Source organism: Manis javanica, chromosome 6 (assembly GCF_040802235.1).
Source record: "Manis javanica isolate MJ-LG chromosome 6, MJ_LKY, whole genome shotgun sequence".
NCBI classification, from domain to species: domain Eukaryota; kingdom Metazoa; phylum Chordata; class Mammalia; order Pholidota; family Manidae; genus Manis; species Manis javanica.
The window spans coordinates 75,587,394-75,603,094 of NC_133161.1; the positions used below are offsets into that span (position 1 = coordinate 75,587,394).

General features: G+C 34.9%; 2 protein-coding genes and 1 pseudogene across 12 annotated transcripts in view; 2 read left to right on the forward strand and 1 right to left on the reverse strand.

Annotated features, from left to right (window-relative positions):
• Positions 1-3,397, forward strand: part of SLC25A40 (solute carrier family 25 member 40) — a 54,048-nt gene extending 50,651 nt beyond the window's left edge. For 4 of the 6 annotated variants that reach the window (XM_017667595.3, XM_036990714.2, XM_036990711.2 and 1 more), the window contains one exon: positions 115-3,397. In XM_017667595.3, coding sequence (XP_017523084.2) covers positions 115-227 — 113 coding nt within the window. In that variant the 3' untranslated portion in view covers positions 228-3,397. The remainder of the gene's footprint in view (positions 1-114) is intronic. The other 2 variants (XM_036990709.2, XM_036990710.2) reach the window with 1 other exon arrangement.
• A 1,765-nt stretch (positions 3,398-5,162) lies between these two features.
• RUNDC3B (RUN domain containing 3B) overlaps positions 5,163-15,701 on the reverse strand; it is a 180,677-nt gene continuing 170,138 nt past the window's right edge. For all 6 annotated transcript variants that reach the window (XM_036990695.2, XM_036990696.2, XM_036990694.2 and 3 more), the window contains one exon: positions 5,163-6,232. In XM_036990695.2, coding sequence (XP_036846590.1) covers positions 6,087-6,232 — 146 coding nt within the window. In that variant the 3' untranslated portion in view covers positions 5,163-6,086. The remainder of the gene's footprint in view (positions 6,233-15,701) is intronic.
• Positions 12,417-12,590, forward strand: LOC118966984 (U2 spliceosomal RNA; annotated as a pseudogene).

The following is a 15,701-nucleotide window of genomic DNA, read 5'->3' on the forward strand; positions in this document are numbered from 1 at the left end:
TGACATAGCACTGATATGTCATTTCATTTGATTGTTATCAGAATGAAACCAAATAAATTACATTTTTAAAAATTAGGTAAAGTTTGCTCTAATTTTTTTCTATTCTCTTTTCAGGCTTCATACCCCGTTTAATTAAAATTGCTCCTGCTTGTGCCATTATGATCAGCACATATGAGTTTGGAAAGGCTTTTTTCCAAAAACAAAATGCTCAAAGACAGGAACACTAGTGATGCTCCGTCAACTTGAAACAACAACCGAAAGTCAGATAGTAAGATGGAGATTCACAGGCAAGAACCTTTTTCACCATTATGTTACAGTGATTTTATATCTTTTCTTTTCTATAATTTAAATGAATAGTAATTTCTACTTTGCCTTTAAATCATAATCCTAATTTTGAAATAAATGTTATCCTAATTTTTGAGATACTGAAAAAGATATTCCAGAAATCACAACCCCGAGCATTCTTGTAAAGAAAAATTATTCCTTACCTCTACAAGCAGTAATCTGTAGGTAATATAATAGGTTTTGGTGTAACTTAGTCTTGTTGGGAGTGTGTCAGATACATCAGGACATTCTGAATTGTGTGCTGGATGATGTGCAGAGTCCAGAAGAAAAATGGCGAAACCTTTTACACACATTTAAATCATATACGTATATTTAAATATTTCAGTAGAGTAGATACAGAAAGCAAGTCTTTAAATAACTATTCACATTTACCAAATATTACCTATCAGTTGTTGTCTTTAAACCAAATGTGTTACAATTTTTTGTTAAGCACCCCCATTACTATTTTAAGGCTCCACGTGTATTAGGATTTCTCTAGTCAAAGGTATGGCTGTTTTATCCTTATGAACCAAAGTATAATCCTTTGTGTAATGTTGATACTGCGGGTTTTGATGACTAAAGATACTGTGTTATCTGTTTCTGCAAGAGAGGGAGTTCTTACTGACTGTATTAAATGTTCACTTCATTCAAACTTGGTTGTACAGTGGAAAACCACATTGTATTTAGACTAGTAAAAATAATGTTTCACTGTAGGAAGGGCCTCCGGTGCCAGCCGTCTTATAATCCAAGTACCACTTTGTGGAGTTCTCTAGAATACAGTATCAGTCACAAAATATTTCCAAAATGTTCCTTGTTTTACATCAGGACATTCTGAAGAGACTAGACCCAAAAGACTAAAGAGGCAGCAGTTTCCTTGAAGAAATAGCTTTCAGTCACTACAAGCTAATGGCCTAAGTAATGTAGCTTATGACTATAGGAATGAAACAAAAAGGATATGATGCAGAACAAGAAGTGGCTTTTTTTAATATTTGATTTTCTCAGGATGTATATAACCTATTTAAAGAAGCACTTTATTGCAATCCATGTGTATTTTATGAAAATGTGAAGCTTTTTTTTCCCCTAAATAGAGTAATATATTTAGGTTATAAATCTGTAGGTGTTGAAGAGGAATTAATGTATTTTGTATTAAAGTAGAAGAGTTTGTATGTTTCATTAGAAATAAACTGTAAAGGATTTGTAATGTAACCTGTGTTTATCTTAAATTAGCAACATAAATATCTATAAAAACATATTTTCTTTTATATTCATTAAAATGTCTTTAAAATTACCACTGTGCTTCAAGCTAAATATGTATATATACATATGTGAAAGTTTATCTTGAGCACTGCCGTTTAATGATACTAAATTTAAATTTACCTTGGTTCTGCTATGTTTCTTTTTGGTAAAACTGGTAGAAAAAGGCAAAAAAATTTATACTCTGCTCTCAAAAAAAGTCAGTCACATATTTTAGCTTAATATTACTTGTCAACTACCAGGCAGGAAAGCCCCCTCTCCTTAAAACTGACTGCACTTGTAGAAAACTCTTATTATATTATTTGTGACTACAATAATTTAAATAAATCTAACTCTCTGGTATTTTTCCTAACATACATTATATGAGATTTGGGTGAAAAGAATACTGAATTAAAGCTTTCTCTATACTTAATCATTAAAGAAGTATTATTTTTGTTAAAAAAATTAGTAGCAATTGAAAATGGTTTGGGCTAGAAATTGTATTCTTGGTAATATTTCTGAAAGGAAACAGTTTAAATTACTGTTAAATTTTCTAACATGCAATTTTTTATGTGTAAATTTTTAAAGCAATGTCTAGCCCAAGTATTATGTGTTTGCTACCTTTCATGTAATACACATTTGACTTAAAAAAATAGATATGGAGTTATTTCTAGGAAAAACTATTTACTATACTTATTTAACCAATGACTTGTTTAAATCTTTCCCTCACTTTTCCTAGGCACAAATTCCAGGGATGTGGAAAAGTTTAGTTTTGAAGTTCACTTTTGAAATATTTTCCAAAATAAACTTCTAAAATAAATTATGCTCTCATATTTTAATCTATCATGCAACACTTATTCAGACCTTTTATGTAGTAGGTAGTATACAAAACACTGGAAATGATAAAACATTTCAGTTACTGTCATTGGCCACAAGGAGCCTTCAGAGCTGTGATTGACAGAGGTATACAAAGGTAGTAAGGGGAATGGGGAGGATTTCCCCACTCAGCCTGGCACAGAGAGGGAGGGAACAGGAAATGCCACTACTATTAAGACAGGTGACTCAGTTAAACATACCCTGGAGGTAGGAGTCTCAACCAGGCGGGGGAACTTAGACCTTAAGCCCTGAGCAAAGGCTGTATACATGGCCACGTGGTAGGAGATCAGATTGGAAATGTAGTCAGGGGCCTTGTGCACTGAAGGAGGGACAAGAAAGCAGCAGGAAACCAAAGAAGTATTTCTGACAAAGCTCTAGAGTTGGGGTGGCTGGTCAGTTTTTCAAGACCAGTATTTTTTTTTTTTTCACTGAAAGAAAACAAGATAGGATAGTTTAGCACAGCACAGAACAAAAGCACCAGAATGTGTCTATCTAGTAAGGCCGAGTGTTATATAGTGAAACTTTTTAGTTGGTTTTTTGAAATATAATTGGCAGAATAGAAAATGGAATTTACAATAAGGTGACCTATTTAAAACTATCTAAAAGTTTTGGTTTGGAGTAAAGTATACTTTTAAAAGGTACCATAATGGCATTGATATAATTTCATCTCCCCCTTTCTATAATTTAAAAAGAATAAATGCTAAAGCTAAATAGAAGCTGCTTTGCTTACGGAAGAGCAAAGAGAACTAACTAAAAAAAACTTAAGAGCCCTGTTGTTCAAAGCAGTCATGTAACATTTCAGAGATAATCGAGTAAGATTTCATTTATCAAAACTAATGATAGGAACTTTAACAAAGAATTTCTGCAAGCTGTAAATTTGAGATATATTTTAACCACTTGAAATCATATATGTACATCTAATAAAGATGACTTAAATAAAAACTGACTCAGTTTACTTGCATTCTTAAGGTTTCTGTCAATCGTAATAGTAGCTTGTGTTTGGCATTTACCTCTTAAGAACTTACACGTATTTCATTTAATGCTGACATCATCCTGATGTCCACACAGGTGTCGGGAAGATCGTGATGTTTCCATTTTACAGGTGAGAAAACAAACATAGCTATTATATTATATAAGTAGCTGCCAGAACCACTACTGTACTTTACCACTTCAATAGATGTTATATATTCTTCAGCAAATCATGTTATTTTTTTTAAATAAAAAGCAATTTTATGTAAGTTGAAATAAGGATTTCTCCCAAACTGTTTCCATATTAGTGTTTTAGGTGTTAAGTAATATACATTTACCACATGTGTTGAAACAAAAGTTCAGTGTACAACTTGAATCAACTTTTTGGCAAGGAAATAAGACTATTAATGCATGGTACAAAATGTTTAATACACATGCAACAGGTATTCAAGGCAACAAAATACACATGGAAATATTAGCATATAATTCAGCATTCTGTTTTGGGGAGGGTGTAGAACAATAAACACTACCACCTAAAATTAAAGATTGAAACATACATTGTTTTCTCATGCAAGCATTAACCAATAATCTCTATAAGTAGTATGAAATGAACTATTTAGAGACTTGAATTCACATTAGCAGACACTTTTTATACCAAGAGCTCCAAGAAAGGAAAAGTCATGATCCTCAGAAGTCATGTTTAACTCTACATTTAGCAGCATGTTCATATGCACACGGTACTGTATAATCAGTCACATCTGAAACATTTTACCAATTACGGAATCTTGAATTTCTATATTATAAAAAAATGTATGGAAAAAATCTAACAATGATTTTTTTAAATTACAGAAGGATAATAAAGGTACTTAGTAGAGAACAGACCATGAATGATAAAGCATTTAAACTCAGATCATTCTTGGAAAGCAGCAATAGTGCTTAAGGCCACCTTCAAATTTTTGAAGTTCCCCTCTTTTAATCATTTCCCACTCCCTCCTCCCAAGGTTTCCACTGTCCTCATTTTATACCTACTTTTCATCCCCCATGCTGATTAAAAATTGCTTTGGATGCCTCAGTCACAATAAGGTATACACAATTAAGAGTAGATTAAAGGTACCATTTCTCAAGAATATTTGCATTTCCACAAGTGCTAAAGCAAAAGAATTAAGTTCTGCGTATGTTCTGGTACACCTAAGATAACTTATTTTAAGGGCTTCCAGGCCTCCTTTGTCTTTGAAATGACATTTTGAACTGTCTTACAAATAGGACTAGCCTTGTTACTATTTATTATCTTAAATTTCAAATTATGAGAGTAAAGCTCTAAATGCTGCAGAGAACCACTGCACTCCTACACTTCTGAAACAAGGAGTGAACGTGGTTAAGTTCAGTGTTCTTGCCTCCTTTCAATAAATGGTTTTAGCAGGAACGTTATCCCTATATGTCAAAGCTACTAAGTTTGAATGTAGTGTTTTATTAATTAACAAAAATAGCATATGAAGTCCCCAGTAAGTATTGTAGGCTCCTCATGTAAACAATGTATAAAACTTCTTTGGCACAACTGATGATGTTTTCCTTATATTACTTACTATAGAAAATATATTTCATATACTTTCTCTTTCAGTAGGGTGGAATTTTTAGGGACAGAAGATACAGTTCCAAAAATTGCAGAAAGATTTCAAATATAACTCATAGCTTTTTAAAAAAGAAAACTAACTTTTTTTGCCTGTAGAAGTGTAGTGATTTTTAACATCCATTTTTAAGAGTTTATGGCATAATTAATGATAGAAGCTATAAAACAAATTACATAATTCATTGCTGTACACAAGGAAAAAACACTGCATGTCAGGCATATGAAGTATGGTATTACACGACTGTTTCTTATTTAAAAGCTTCTGAAATCAAAGTTGAAATCTTTCCTGATAAAATAACTTTTTAGCATCTTTTCTACATTTTTAAATGTTTTCCTACTTTTGAGGCATATTTGATATTTTTAAATTGGTAAACTTGTAAGAAAATTTTGGGAAAACAAAGATAAGAAATTTATTCATTTTACCTAAAAGATGTAAAGTACTTTCCCTATGGCCCGAACAAATTAAGTAACTGCCTAAAGGAATATTCCTATAAAATTTATAAAATGTTAAGTGGAATGTTAGGCTGAACCAAATGATAACTGTTAAAGAAAAGCAGAATAAGCCCCTGTGAAACTTGCTGAAAACCACCTCATATTAAAAAGACATTTAAATATTAGAACCTAGGAAGAAATTAATGAAAAATGAAATCAAGTCATGGTTAGAAAATTTAATCCTTGACTAAACGAGCAGAAGAAAATACTTATGCTCCAGAATAAAAGCTTGAACCCAGTCTCTGGCAATTATGATACATTCAAATATATGAAAATCAGCTAGTATGTACAATTTGCAATGGATTATTAATATAGAGAATCTATGAAAGTATTTTTATCCAGCCTATTCTTTCTCAGTGACAAATTTAAGAATTTTCAAATGAAAATGGCAGGATCATTTTTTTTTCACTCACAGGCTTATATGGAATGGATTGAATTCTCTAATATAAGCAATAGAATTCCAGACATGTGCCAGAACAATAAGAAATTCCAAAGGTTCTGCCAGCAAACTATTTAAGTAGGACATATGCAACATAAAAAACTTCTGGCTTTTACATAAAATTTTTCAGGATGGAGTTAGGCCTGGACTTGTCATCTCTGTTGTAGGACTTGCAAGGTAGTCATTAGATTTTAGGCTTGTTAGAGATTTGTAACTTGCCACTGATGTTAGAGACCCACAGAGACCGAGTAATGAGGGAGTATTTTCTTTACCTGAAAATTAAGATAAAATAATAAATATTTAATTGCTATTGAAGAATGACACCAAAAAATCCTAAAACCATTAAAAACTTACTAAACACTTTACAACATATTGCAAACATACCTAAATACAAAGTCAAAGATCTCTATGTCAACATGTTGCATCTTCCATAATTTCTATGGTACCCGTAAAAAAACAGGCTGTGATATAATGAGTCATAAAGAATACATATCTGGTCACTTCGGTGACCAGATATGTATTTCCCAGGTATATCTGGTCTTCACAGTTCCTAAAGGCACTGCAGTCTTAAAGGTAAAATGGGTGTTTTGTCATGTTAGTGAGAGACTTGGACCCCCACGCAAGGGCAGGGCTGGAGGTTGAATCAGCCAATGGCCAAAAATTTAGTCAATTATGACTGCAATGAAGCCCTCACAAAAACCCCTGAGAAGGGCTTATTGCTCTCTTGGATATCCTGATGCTCAGTCAGGAAGAGCTGGGCTTGGGGAACCAGAACGCTCCCGTGTGCCACCAAGCCAGGCCCCAAGCTCCACGAAGATAGAAGCCCCTTCATTTGGGACCTTGCCCTATGTGTCTCTTCATCTGGCTGTTAACTTGTATCCTTTACTAAACTAGTAAAGGTAAGTGTTTTCCTGAGTTCTCTGAGATGCTTTAGCAAATTAATCAAACCTGAGGGGGAGGTTGTGGGAAACTCCTATCTGTAGCCCGTAGGTCAGAAGCCTGGGGTTGCAACTGGCGTCTGGAATAGGGGATGGAGGGCCCCCTTCTGCCCCACACACATTGTAATTGGTTCTGAAAGAAGTTATACTGTTACACTGTGTATACTATTCCTGCTGTGTAATATACTATTACTATTGTATATGTAGGAAGGAAACAACATCAGAGGCTTATTTGTGCTTCTCATAAAAGTTCCAAATATGGAAGTTTAAGATACCACGTTGCAAACATAAAAAGTTTACCTTTTTCAGAGAATATGTTCATGTTCAGACAGTAAAGGATAATAAAAACTAACAGTAACAGTGCCCAGGCCACATTAAGTATCAGGAAATCCACCCATAGGTAAAGTAAGGCAACAGAAGCAGAACTGCTTCAATTTAGTAGGAAAGCTTGATTTGGGGCACCTTTATTAACTTACTAAATACACTCTTATTTAGCATCTACAATGCATCAGGAACTTTGCACATATGCTGGACTTCAGTGGGCCATTGAAGGAGAAATGGCAGATCTGCTTCCACAGCTGGGGTAAACAAGTTCTCTCCAGAGCTTAGGGTGCAGGTTCCAAAGAAGATGGAGAGGAAGCTTAGGTTCTGCTCACACAATTATAGAAATATAAGCTGAACCACCTATCAGATGTTTCTGAATATTAATATATTGTTTCAAACAACCCCTCTCTATTGTTCCCACAGTCCTTTGACTTTAGCTCACCTTGTGCTGTATGATAATTGTGTGGTTTTCTCCTTTATTATCTTTGAGAAAGGACATGGAATTTGTTGTGTTCATTATTATATTCCCAGTGCCTAGCACACAGAAGACACTTATTAAATAATTCTGCAATTAAGTAATGACAATTCAGGAAGCACTGCACTGAGATGAAAGAGGGCGCCTATGTCTTCGTTAGCTGTGTGACCTTGGGAAAGGAATCTTCTTTGAGCCTATTCTTTCCTTGTAAAATGGAAACAGATACCAAAAGATGACTAGCTATTTTAACTTCATAACTTGCTGACTAGTAAAATACAGGAAATATAACAGTGCTGAGAAAAGTGATTGTTACATTCAGATTTAAAATGTTTATCATGCTATGTTAGGATCAAAAGATAAAGATATTTCAAGCATCCTTTTAATATTTAAGCATAGAAACCCATTTCAAGCCAAAATCTGCTTTCTGGGGTTCTTGTTAAGTGCTCCAGAAACTCAACTGGTTTGGATAGCCTCTCTAAATTTCTACTTCATTTTTGTCCCTTAACATTTTAAAGAGATTTATGGCTTTATTGTGGTAAATAACTTTATTGTGTAAGTATATATGTCACATAGTGTTTACCACTTTTAAATAAAGATTGTCATACAGTAATTGCAAAAGACCAAACAATCTAAATGTGTGACATAGTTTCACAATGGAGCACTATGCAGCTGTAAAAGAGAACTAGATCTCTATGCAATGCTGTGAGTGATTTCTAAGATATACTGTTAAGTGAAAAAGCAAAGTACAAAATAGTGTATAGTATGTTACCTTTTATCTAAAAAAGGGGGACATGAATTTTAATTTATTTAAATTATCAATGGAAATTTATTAAACTAATAATGGTTACCTATGAAAGTGGATGTGAACAGAGTTGAGATGACCTTTAAGCACAGTAATCTGACTCTGATATATTCCTTAGATAATTACAAAGAAATCTTAAGCTGTAAGTTACCATGTTTTAACAATAAAATAGATACTGTTATTTGAAATTAATGTATAGTAGGAAAAAGCAAGCAATTATGGTCATATAAATTAGGAACCAATATTATCATCATAAGAAAGATAAAAATATAAAATCAGGTACATAGAAATCTTGAATCTTATCTTTTAATTATAAAGTAAGTAAGTTTTCTTTTTCTTTAAAGTACAGTCCTAATTCTGTCCATTGAAGAGGATTGGAAACAGACCAATTCAGTAGAAACAGTTACCCCTAAAACCCAGATTATGGTCTCTAACATCATTTTCAAGTATAAGGAAACAGGGCTTCTTGAAGAAATAGCTGATCCATGTGTGATCATGAAATATACCAAAGTAACACAGAACATCTTATTTTACCACAAAGTGAGAAAGCTCTGACAGACTACTGGAGTGTCAAAAGGACACAGAAGTCATCTTTAAAGTGTGACAATATTCATAAATAACAGTGACCTCCTGATGAGATGCACTGCGAAAGATCTTTTATAATGTATTCTTGCCAAAAATGTTTACCCTGAATACGACATTAGATTTTCTAATTGTTCATTAAATTTTTGGCCATTAAACAAAACAAATGGCTTGGGCTCTTTCAATATATGTTAAAAGTAAGAGAAAAAGAAAAGTTGGGGGATACTCTGCTATATGAAAGGACACCAAAGTGGCTGAAAAGTAAATGCAAAGTGTGATCCTTGATTGGGTCCTGGACCTAAAGAAAGAAGAAAAAGCTTTAAGGATATTACTGGACAAGTGGAGACATCTGAATATTAATAAATTATCAGGTAATACTGTATTGATGTTAAACTTCCTGAGGGTCATAATGATGTGGTTTTGTAAGAAAACATCTTTATCACTAGGAGATACACGCTGGTGTATTTAGAGGTGAAGGGTCATGATACCTGCCATACAGTTTCAAATGGCTGAGAAAACAACATGTGGACACAGGAGTAAGAGGAGGGAACATGCCCAGATGAGCAAGGCGAAGCAGCTGCAACACGTCAGTGGTGGCAAACTGAGATAAGGCGTGTGCAGGTGCTCATGCTTCTGTTCCGTCAACTTTTCTGTGGGAAAATACTGTGGAACATGCAGGATGGTGTGCTCTCGAAGAAGCCAAAAGAGGCTTCAATGCAAGCCTTGATTTAAAAATAAAAGGAAAAATGGTGCAGAAGGATCTGAAATGGTTATGTTCGCTGTGATTGTAGCTATGCAACTATGCTTATAAAAGAAAATAAACAAAAAAACTGTTAAGGTGAAGTATGACAGGTGATTATTCCAAAGTATTCTTGAATATCGTTGTAATGTCAACTAATGTATATAATGTCAACTAAAGAAAGTACTACATATATACATATATACATAAAATGTAAAATTATAATAGATTAAAAATAAGTATGTTAAAATCTAAGTAAATAATCATCTTTTTAAAGTAATTTATTGATATGGGTCAGGGAGAACTTGTCTAAATGAACAAAACTTTCTAGGGGTGGAAGGTCCTAATAGAAACAACTTAGTCACCAGAAGCAGAAAATGGAATTTTGTTTTATGGCAAAAAGATCAGTTTTGTTTTAAATGTATTGATATAGAGTCTGGACACTATAAGTTTTCAGGTGGTTCTCCTACAAATGTTAGTAAGTCATTCAGCACAATTTACTGGGTGTCCTCTATGTGCCACGCATTGTGATAAAAAGATAAATTTAAAAACCAGTTCTTGCCCATGGGAAACTTAATATATGATGGAAATAAGACACAAACTGGAAATTATGATAAAATGCAGAAGTGTAGTGAGAATAGTAAGTAGAGGATATTATGGAGGCTCAAAGAATATCCACACCAAATCAGAATGTATAGTTTGGGGGGCAATTAGAGAAGTTTCAGGGAGAAAATGACCACCAAACCCAATCCCAGCAGATATGCACACTTAAGGAGTTAGAAACCAGAAGAGGCTCTGCAGAGGAACAGCATGAACAAAGGCAGAGGGGCGAGAATTAGCACCCAAGGTACAGGGAGCTGAGGCAAGAAATAAGACTAGAGAAATGGGCAAATGTAATCAAAATACATTGGGGTTGTGACTTGAAATCAAGTCTTATTAATTTGAAGACTATGTTCTTGGTCATACACAGCAGGGAGCTACTGAAACCTTTTACATAGGGAATTAATTACATGGTTAGCTAGCTCTGTGAAACATGACTTTGAAGAAAGTAAAATGGATGTAGGGAAACAAGTAAAAAGGTTACAGCAGTTGCCTGAACGAGGTTTGCAGAAGGGATAAAGAGAACACATACAGAAATCTTCAGAAAGTTAAATCTAGGACTTAATGAAGGCAAAATGTTGGGTGGGAGGAGCCAAGAATGACAGTACGTTTGAGAATTGTTAAGTGAATAGTGAGATCACCAATTCTGTAAGGAAAAGAAGTTTGGGGAGGGGAAGAAGGAGTCAATGAGTAAAAGAAGAGGTGGTCAAAATATGTATCCTAATTTTAAGGAATGCCTAAAGAGCTATTCACTAGCCACTATCATAAACCCACAAATACAGGGAAAATGTTACACTAAGCTATTGTGTAAGGACCATGTTAACTTTGTGTGATCAATGCTCAAGAAAAGGGGTGGTCACCATTTTGTGCAGTGAAATTTCGAACTATTGGAACCAATGTGTAATGTAGTTGTAGCTGGTCAAGAGGGATTTATGACATGTTTTGCATGCACATGCATGAACTTGATCATAGGTATTCATATGGATATCAGTTTGGTTACTTCTTTTTATATGCTGCTTAAAATGCTTCAAAAACAATACAGTATAATTTTCCCTTAAAATTAACAGTTGTTCATAGAAAAGCATAGGATATAAATTTCACATTACTGAAGTAAACAGTATGGGAACTACTGTAATTCATATTTTTTTGTAAAACAACACAAAGTGCTTGTGAAAAAAAAGATGTCTAAGAAAGGAAAAAATCCTCCAAGTAGATGAAGTTTGGTGACATACAAAAGGATTGCATATCACATGCCAAGTGTCTAACCAAAGACAGAAATTCCTCAGAATAAAGAAATTTTGAAGTAACAAGGAATTGGTGTGACTGATCCATACATAATGCAGGATTTCTGTTAAGATGTCAAACATTGATTTGTCATGGAATTCCTGTTGTCTTTCAAGAGAAGCTGTTTAACTTCCAGAAGCATTTAATTGAGGAGGAGAATGAAAACTATAAGATAGGTAAATAGGAAAGTGTTTACATTAAAATGTGCAGAATAATTGTTGGTAAATTGAAAGAAAATTCTGGCAACAGCAGAGTATTGTTTTAGGAAATAGTTCACTGTTAGCACAGAGGGTGATACTGTCAGAAAAGACAGCCACTGACAATTTTGATTTAAAAAAATGATTCAGAAGAGATGGATTTTTAATGTGAAGAACTGTTAAGAATTCTTAACAGCTGAATTCACTTTTATTTTCCTTTTTATAAATACAGAGTAAAGTTTTTAAATCTATGCTTAACATCTAAATAGAAGCAGTGAACAATCAGAAAATAAAATAAAGAGAACAATAGCATCTAAAAGAATGAAATACCTAGGAGTAAATTTAAAGAAATTCAAGAGTTGTATGTTAAAAGGAACATAGGTATAAATCTGCATGACTTTGGATTAGGCAATGGTTTCTTGGATGTGACACCAAAAAGTACAAGCAACTAAAACAAAAAGTAGATTAACAGGGCTTCATCAAAATTAAAAACTGTGCGTCAAAGAACACTAGCAATTGCTTCTCGGCCTTCTGGCTAAGACCAAGGGTAATATCTGTTCTTAATCAGTTTACTATCTGATACATATAGTAAATGGATTTTTGGAGGAGGGAGATGGAATAGGAGCTTGCTTTGTCCCCTCCATGCATCAACATGGTATTGCCGTATCCCCGGGAATGGAGCACCCCTTTGGGGAAAAAACATTATCAAGGAAGTGGAAAGACATCCCTCATAATGGGAGAAAATACTCGCAAATCATATATCTGATAAGGGTCTATTATCCAAAATATACGTAAAGAACTGTTATAACTCAACAATAAAAAGAGAATGTAATTTTTAAATGGTCAAAGAATTTGAATAGATTTTTCTCTGAAGGTGATATACAAATGGCCAATAGGCACATGAAAAGATGCTCAACATTATTACTCATGAGGGCAATGCAAATGAAAAAATATGAAATTACTCTGCATACCCACTAGGATGGCCATAATAAAAAGACAACACCAATCAAAAAGAATAAAATACCTAGGAATAAACCTAACCAAAGGAGTGAAAGACTTATACTCTGAAAACTACAAGTCACTCTTAAGAGAAATTAAAGGGGACACTAATAAATGGAAACTCATCCCATGCTCATGGCTAGGAAGAATTAATATCGTCAAAATGGCCATCCTGCCCAAAGCAATATACAGATTTGATGCAATCCCTCTCAAATTACCAGCAACATTCTTCAATGAATTGGAACAAATAATTCAAAAATTCATATGGAAACACCAAAGACCCCGAATAGCCAAAGCAATCCTGAAAAAGAAGAATAAAGTAGGGGGGATCTCACTCCCCAACTTCAAGCTCTACTACAAAGCCATAGTAATCAAGACAATTTGGTACTGGCACAAGAACAGAGCCACAGACCAGTGGAACAGATTAGAGACCCCAGAAATTAACCCAAACATATCTGGTCAATTAATATTTGATAAAGGAGCCATGGACATACAATGGCAAAATGACAGTCTCTTCAACAGATGGTGCTGGCAAAACTGGACAGCTACATGTAGGAGAATGAAACTCGACCATTGTCTAACCCCATATACAAAGGTAAACTCAAAATGGATCAAAGACCTGAATGTAAGTCATGAAACCATTAAACTCTTGGAAATAAACATAGGCAAAAACCTCTTACACATAAACATGAGTGATCTCTTCTTGAACATATCTCCCCGGGCAAGGAAAACAACAGCAAAAATGAGCAAGTGGGACTACATTAAGCTGAAAAGCTTCTGTACAGCGAAAGACACCATCAATAGAACAAAAAGGAACCCTACAGTATGGGAGAATATATTTGAAAATAACAGATCCGATAAAGGCTTGACGTCCAGAATATATAAAGAGCTCACACGCCTCAACAAACAAAAAACAAATAACCCAATTAAAAAATGGGCAGAGGAACTGAACAGACAGTTCTCCAAAAAAGAAATACAGATGGCCAAGAGACACATGAAAAGATGCTCCACATCGCTAATTATCAGAGAAATGCAAATTAAAACTACAATGAGGTATCACCTCACACCAGTAAGGATAGCTGGCATCCAAAAGACAAACAACAACAAATGTTGGCGAGGCTGTGGAGAAAGGGGAACCCTCCTACACTGCTGGTGGGAATGTAAATTAGTTCAACCATTGTGGAAAGCAGTATGGAGGTGCATCAAAATGCTCAAAACAGACCTACCATTTGACCCAGGAATTCCACTCCTAGGAATTTACCCTAAGAATGCAGCAATCAAGTTTGAGAAAGACAGATGCACTCCTATGTTTATCGCAGCACTATTTACAATAGCCAAGAATTGGAAGCAACCTAAAACTCCATCGGTAGATGAATGGATAAAGAAGATGTGGTACATATACACAATGGAATACTACTCAGCCATAAGAAGTGGAAAAATCCAACCATTTGCAGCAACATGGATGGAGCTGGAGAGTATTATGCTCAGTGAAATAAGCCAAGTGGAGAAAGAGAAATACCAAATGATGTCACTCATCTGAAGAGTATAGGAACAAAGGAAAAACTGAAGGAACAAAACAGCAGTGGAATTACAGAACCCAAAAATGGACTAACAGGTACCAAAGGGAAAGGAACTGGGGAGGATGGGTGGGCAGGGAGGGATAAGTGGGGGGAAGAAGAAGGGGGGTATTAAGATTAGCATGCATGGGGGGAGGGAGCAAGGGGAGGGTGGGCTGCACAACACAGAGAGGACAAGTAGTGACTCTACAACATTTTGCTAAGCTGATGGACAGTAACCGTAATGTGGTTGTTAGGGGGGACCTGATATAGGGGAGAGCATAGTAAACATAGTATTCTTCATGTAAGTGTAGATTAAAAATTTAAAAAAAAAAAAAGAAAGAAAGAAAGAAAGAAAGAAAAGGGGGATTACTCCTTAACAGGATAAAACTATTGGTAAATCAAAGATCAACGCTTGCTTTAAATATCCTTAATGTTGATCACTTAAAGGGTGTCAGATGATCAGCTATGGAGGTACTCTTTTCTGATAATATTCCTTTCTCTTAATTTAAAAAAAAAAAAAAAAAGCAGTTACTGTGTGCTGACCTCCAATGAGTTCTGCACAGTGGTATAGAGGGCATGTCAAAGTGTGGGCAAAGGGTCTGTTTGTTTCTATGCAGAAGATCAAGGCCTAGCTTGGATACCCAGAAAATGAACTAAGATACGATATGAGGAGGAGCTTCCGGCATCAGCACTCTCTGGAGGACTTGTGCCGGGGGATGATCATCAAAAAGCCTCCACAGGGATCCGGACGATGCTGCGGTTGTGGCTGCATCCAGCCCACCGTCTCCTGGACTTGCCATAGGAATGAGGAGGGAGATGTCTAGGCTGGCATGTGCATACAGTGAGACAACGAATTTGACCGGATCTGTACTGTTGGAACTCAACCAGGAGTTGGGAGGGGTGCAAGTTGTAGCACTCCAAAATGTCATGACTATAGACTATCTATGGTTAAAAGAACATATGGGATGTGAACAGATCCCAGAAATGGGCTGCTTTAATGTGTCTGATGGTTCAAGTACAGTTGGACAATATCCATCATATCATAGATAAATTTTCACAAATGCCTAGGGTGCCTAAATGGTTTTCTTGGCTTCACTGGAGATGGATGGTAATTATAGATTTGCTTTGTTTATGTCACCGTATTCCTATTATGTTAATATGTGTGTGCAAATTAGTTAGTAGTTTAAAACCTATACATACTTAAGGTACTATACAAGAAGATATGTCAAAGAAATAATCAAT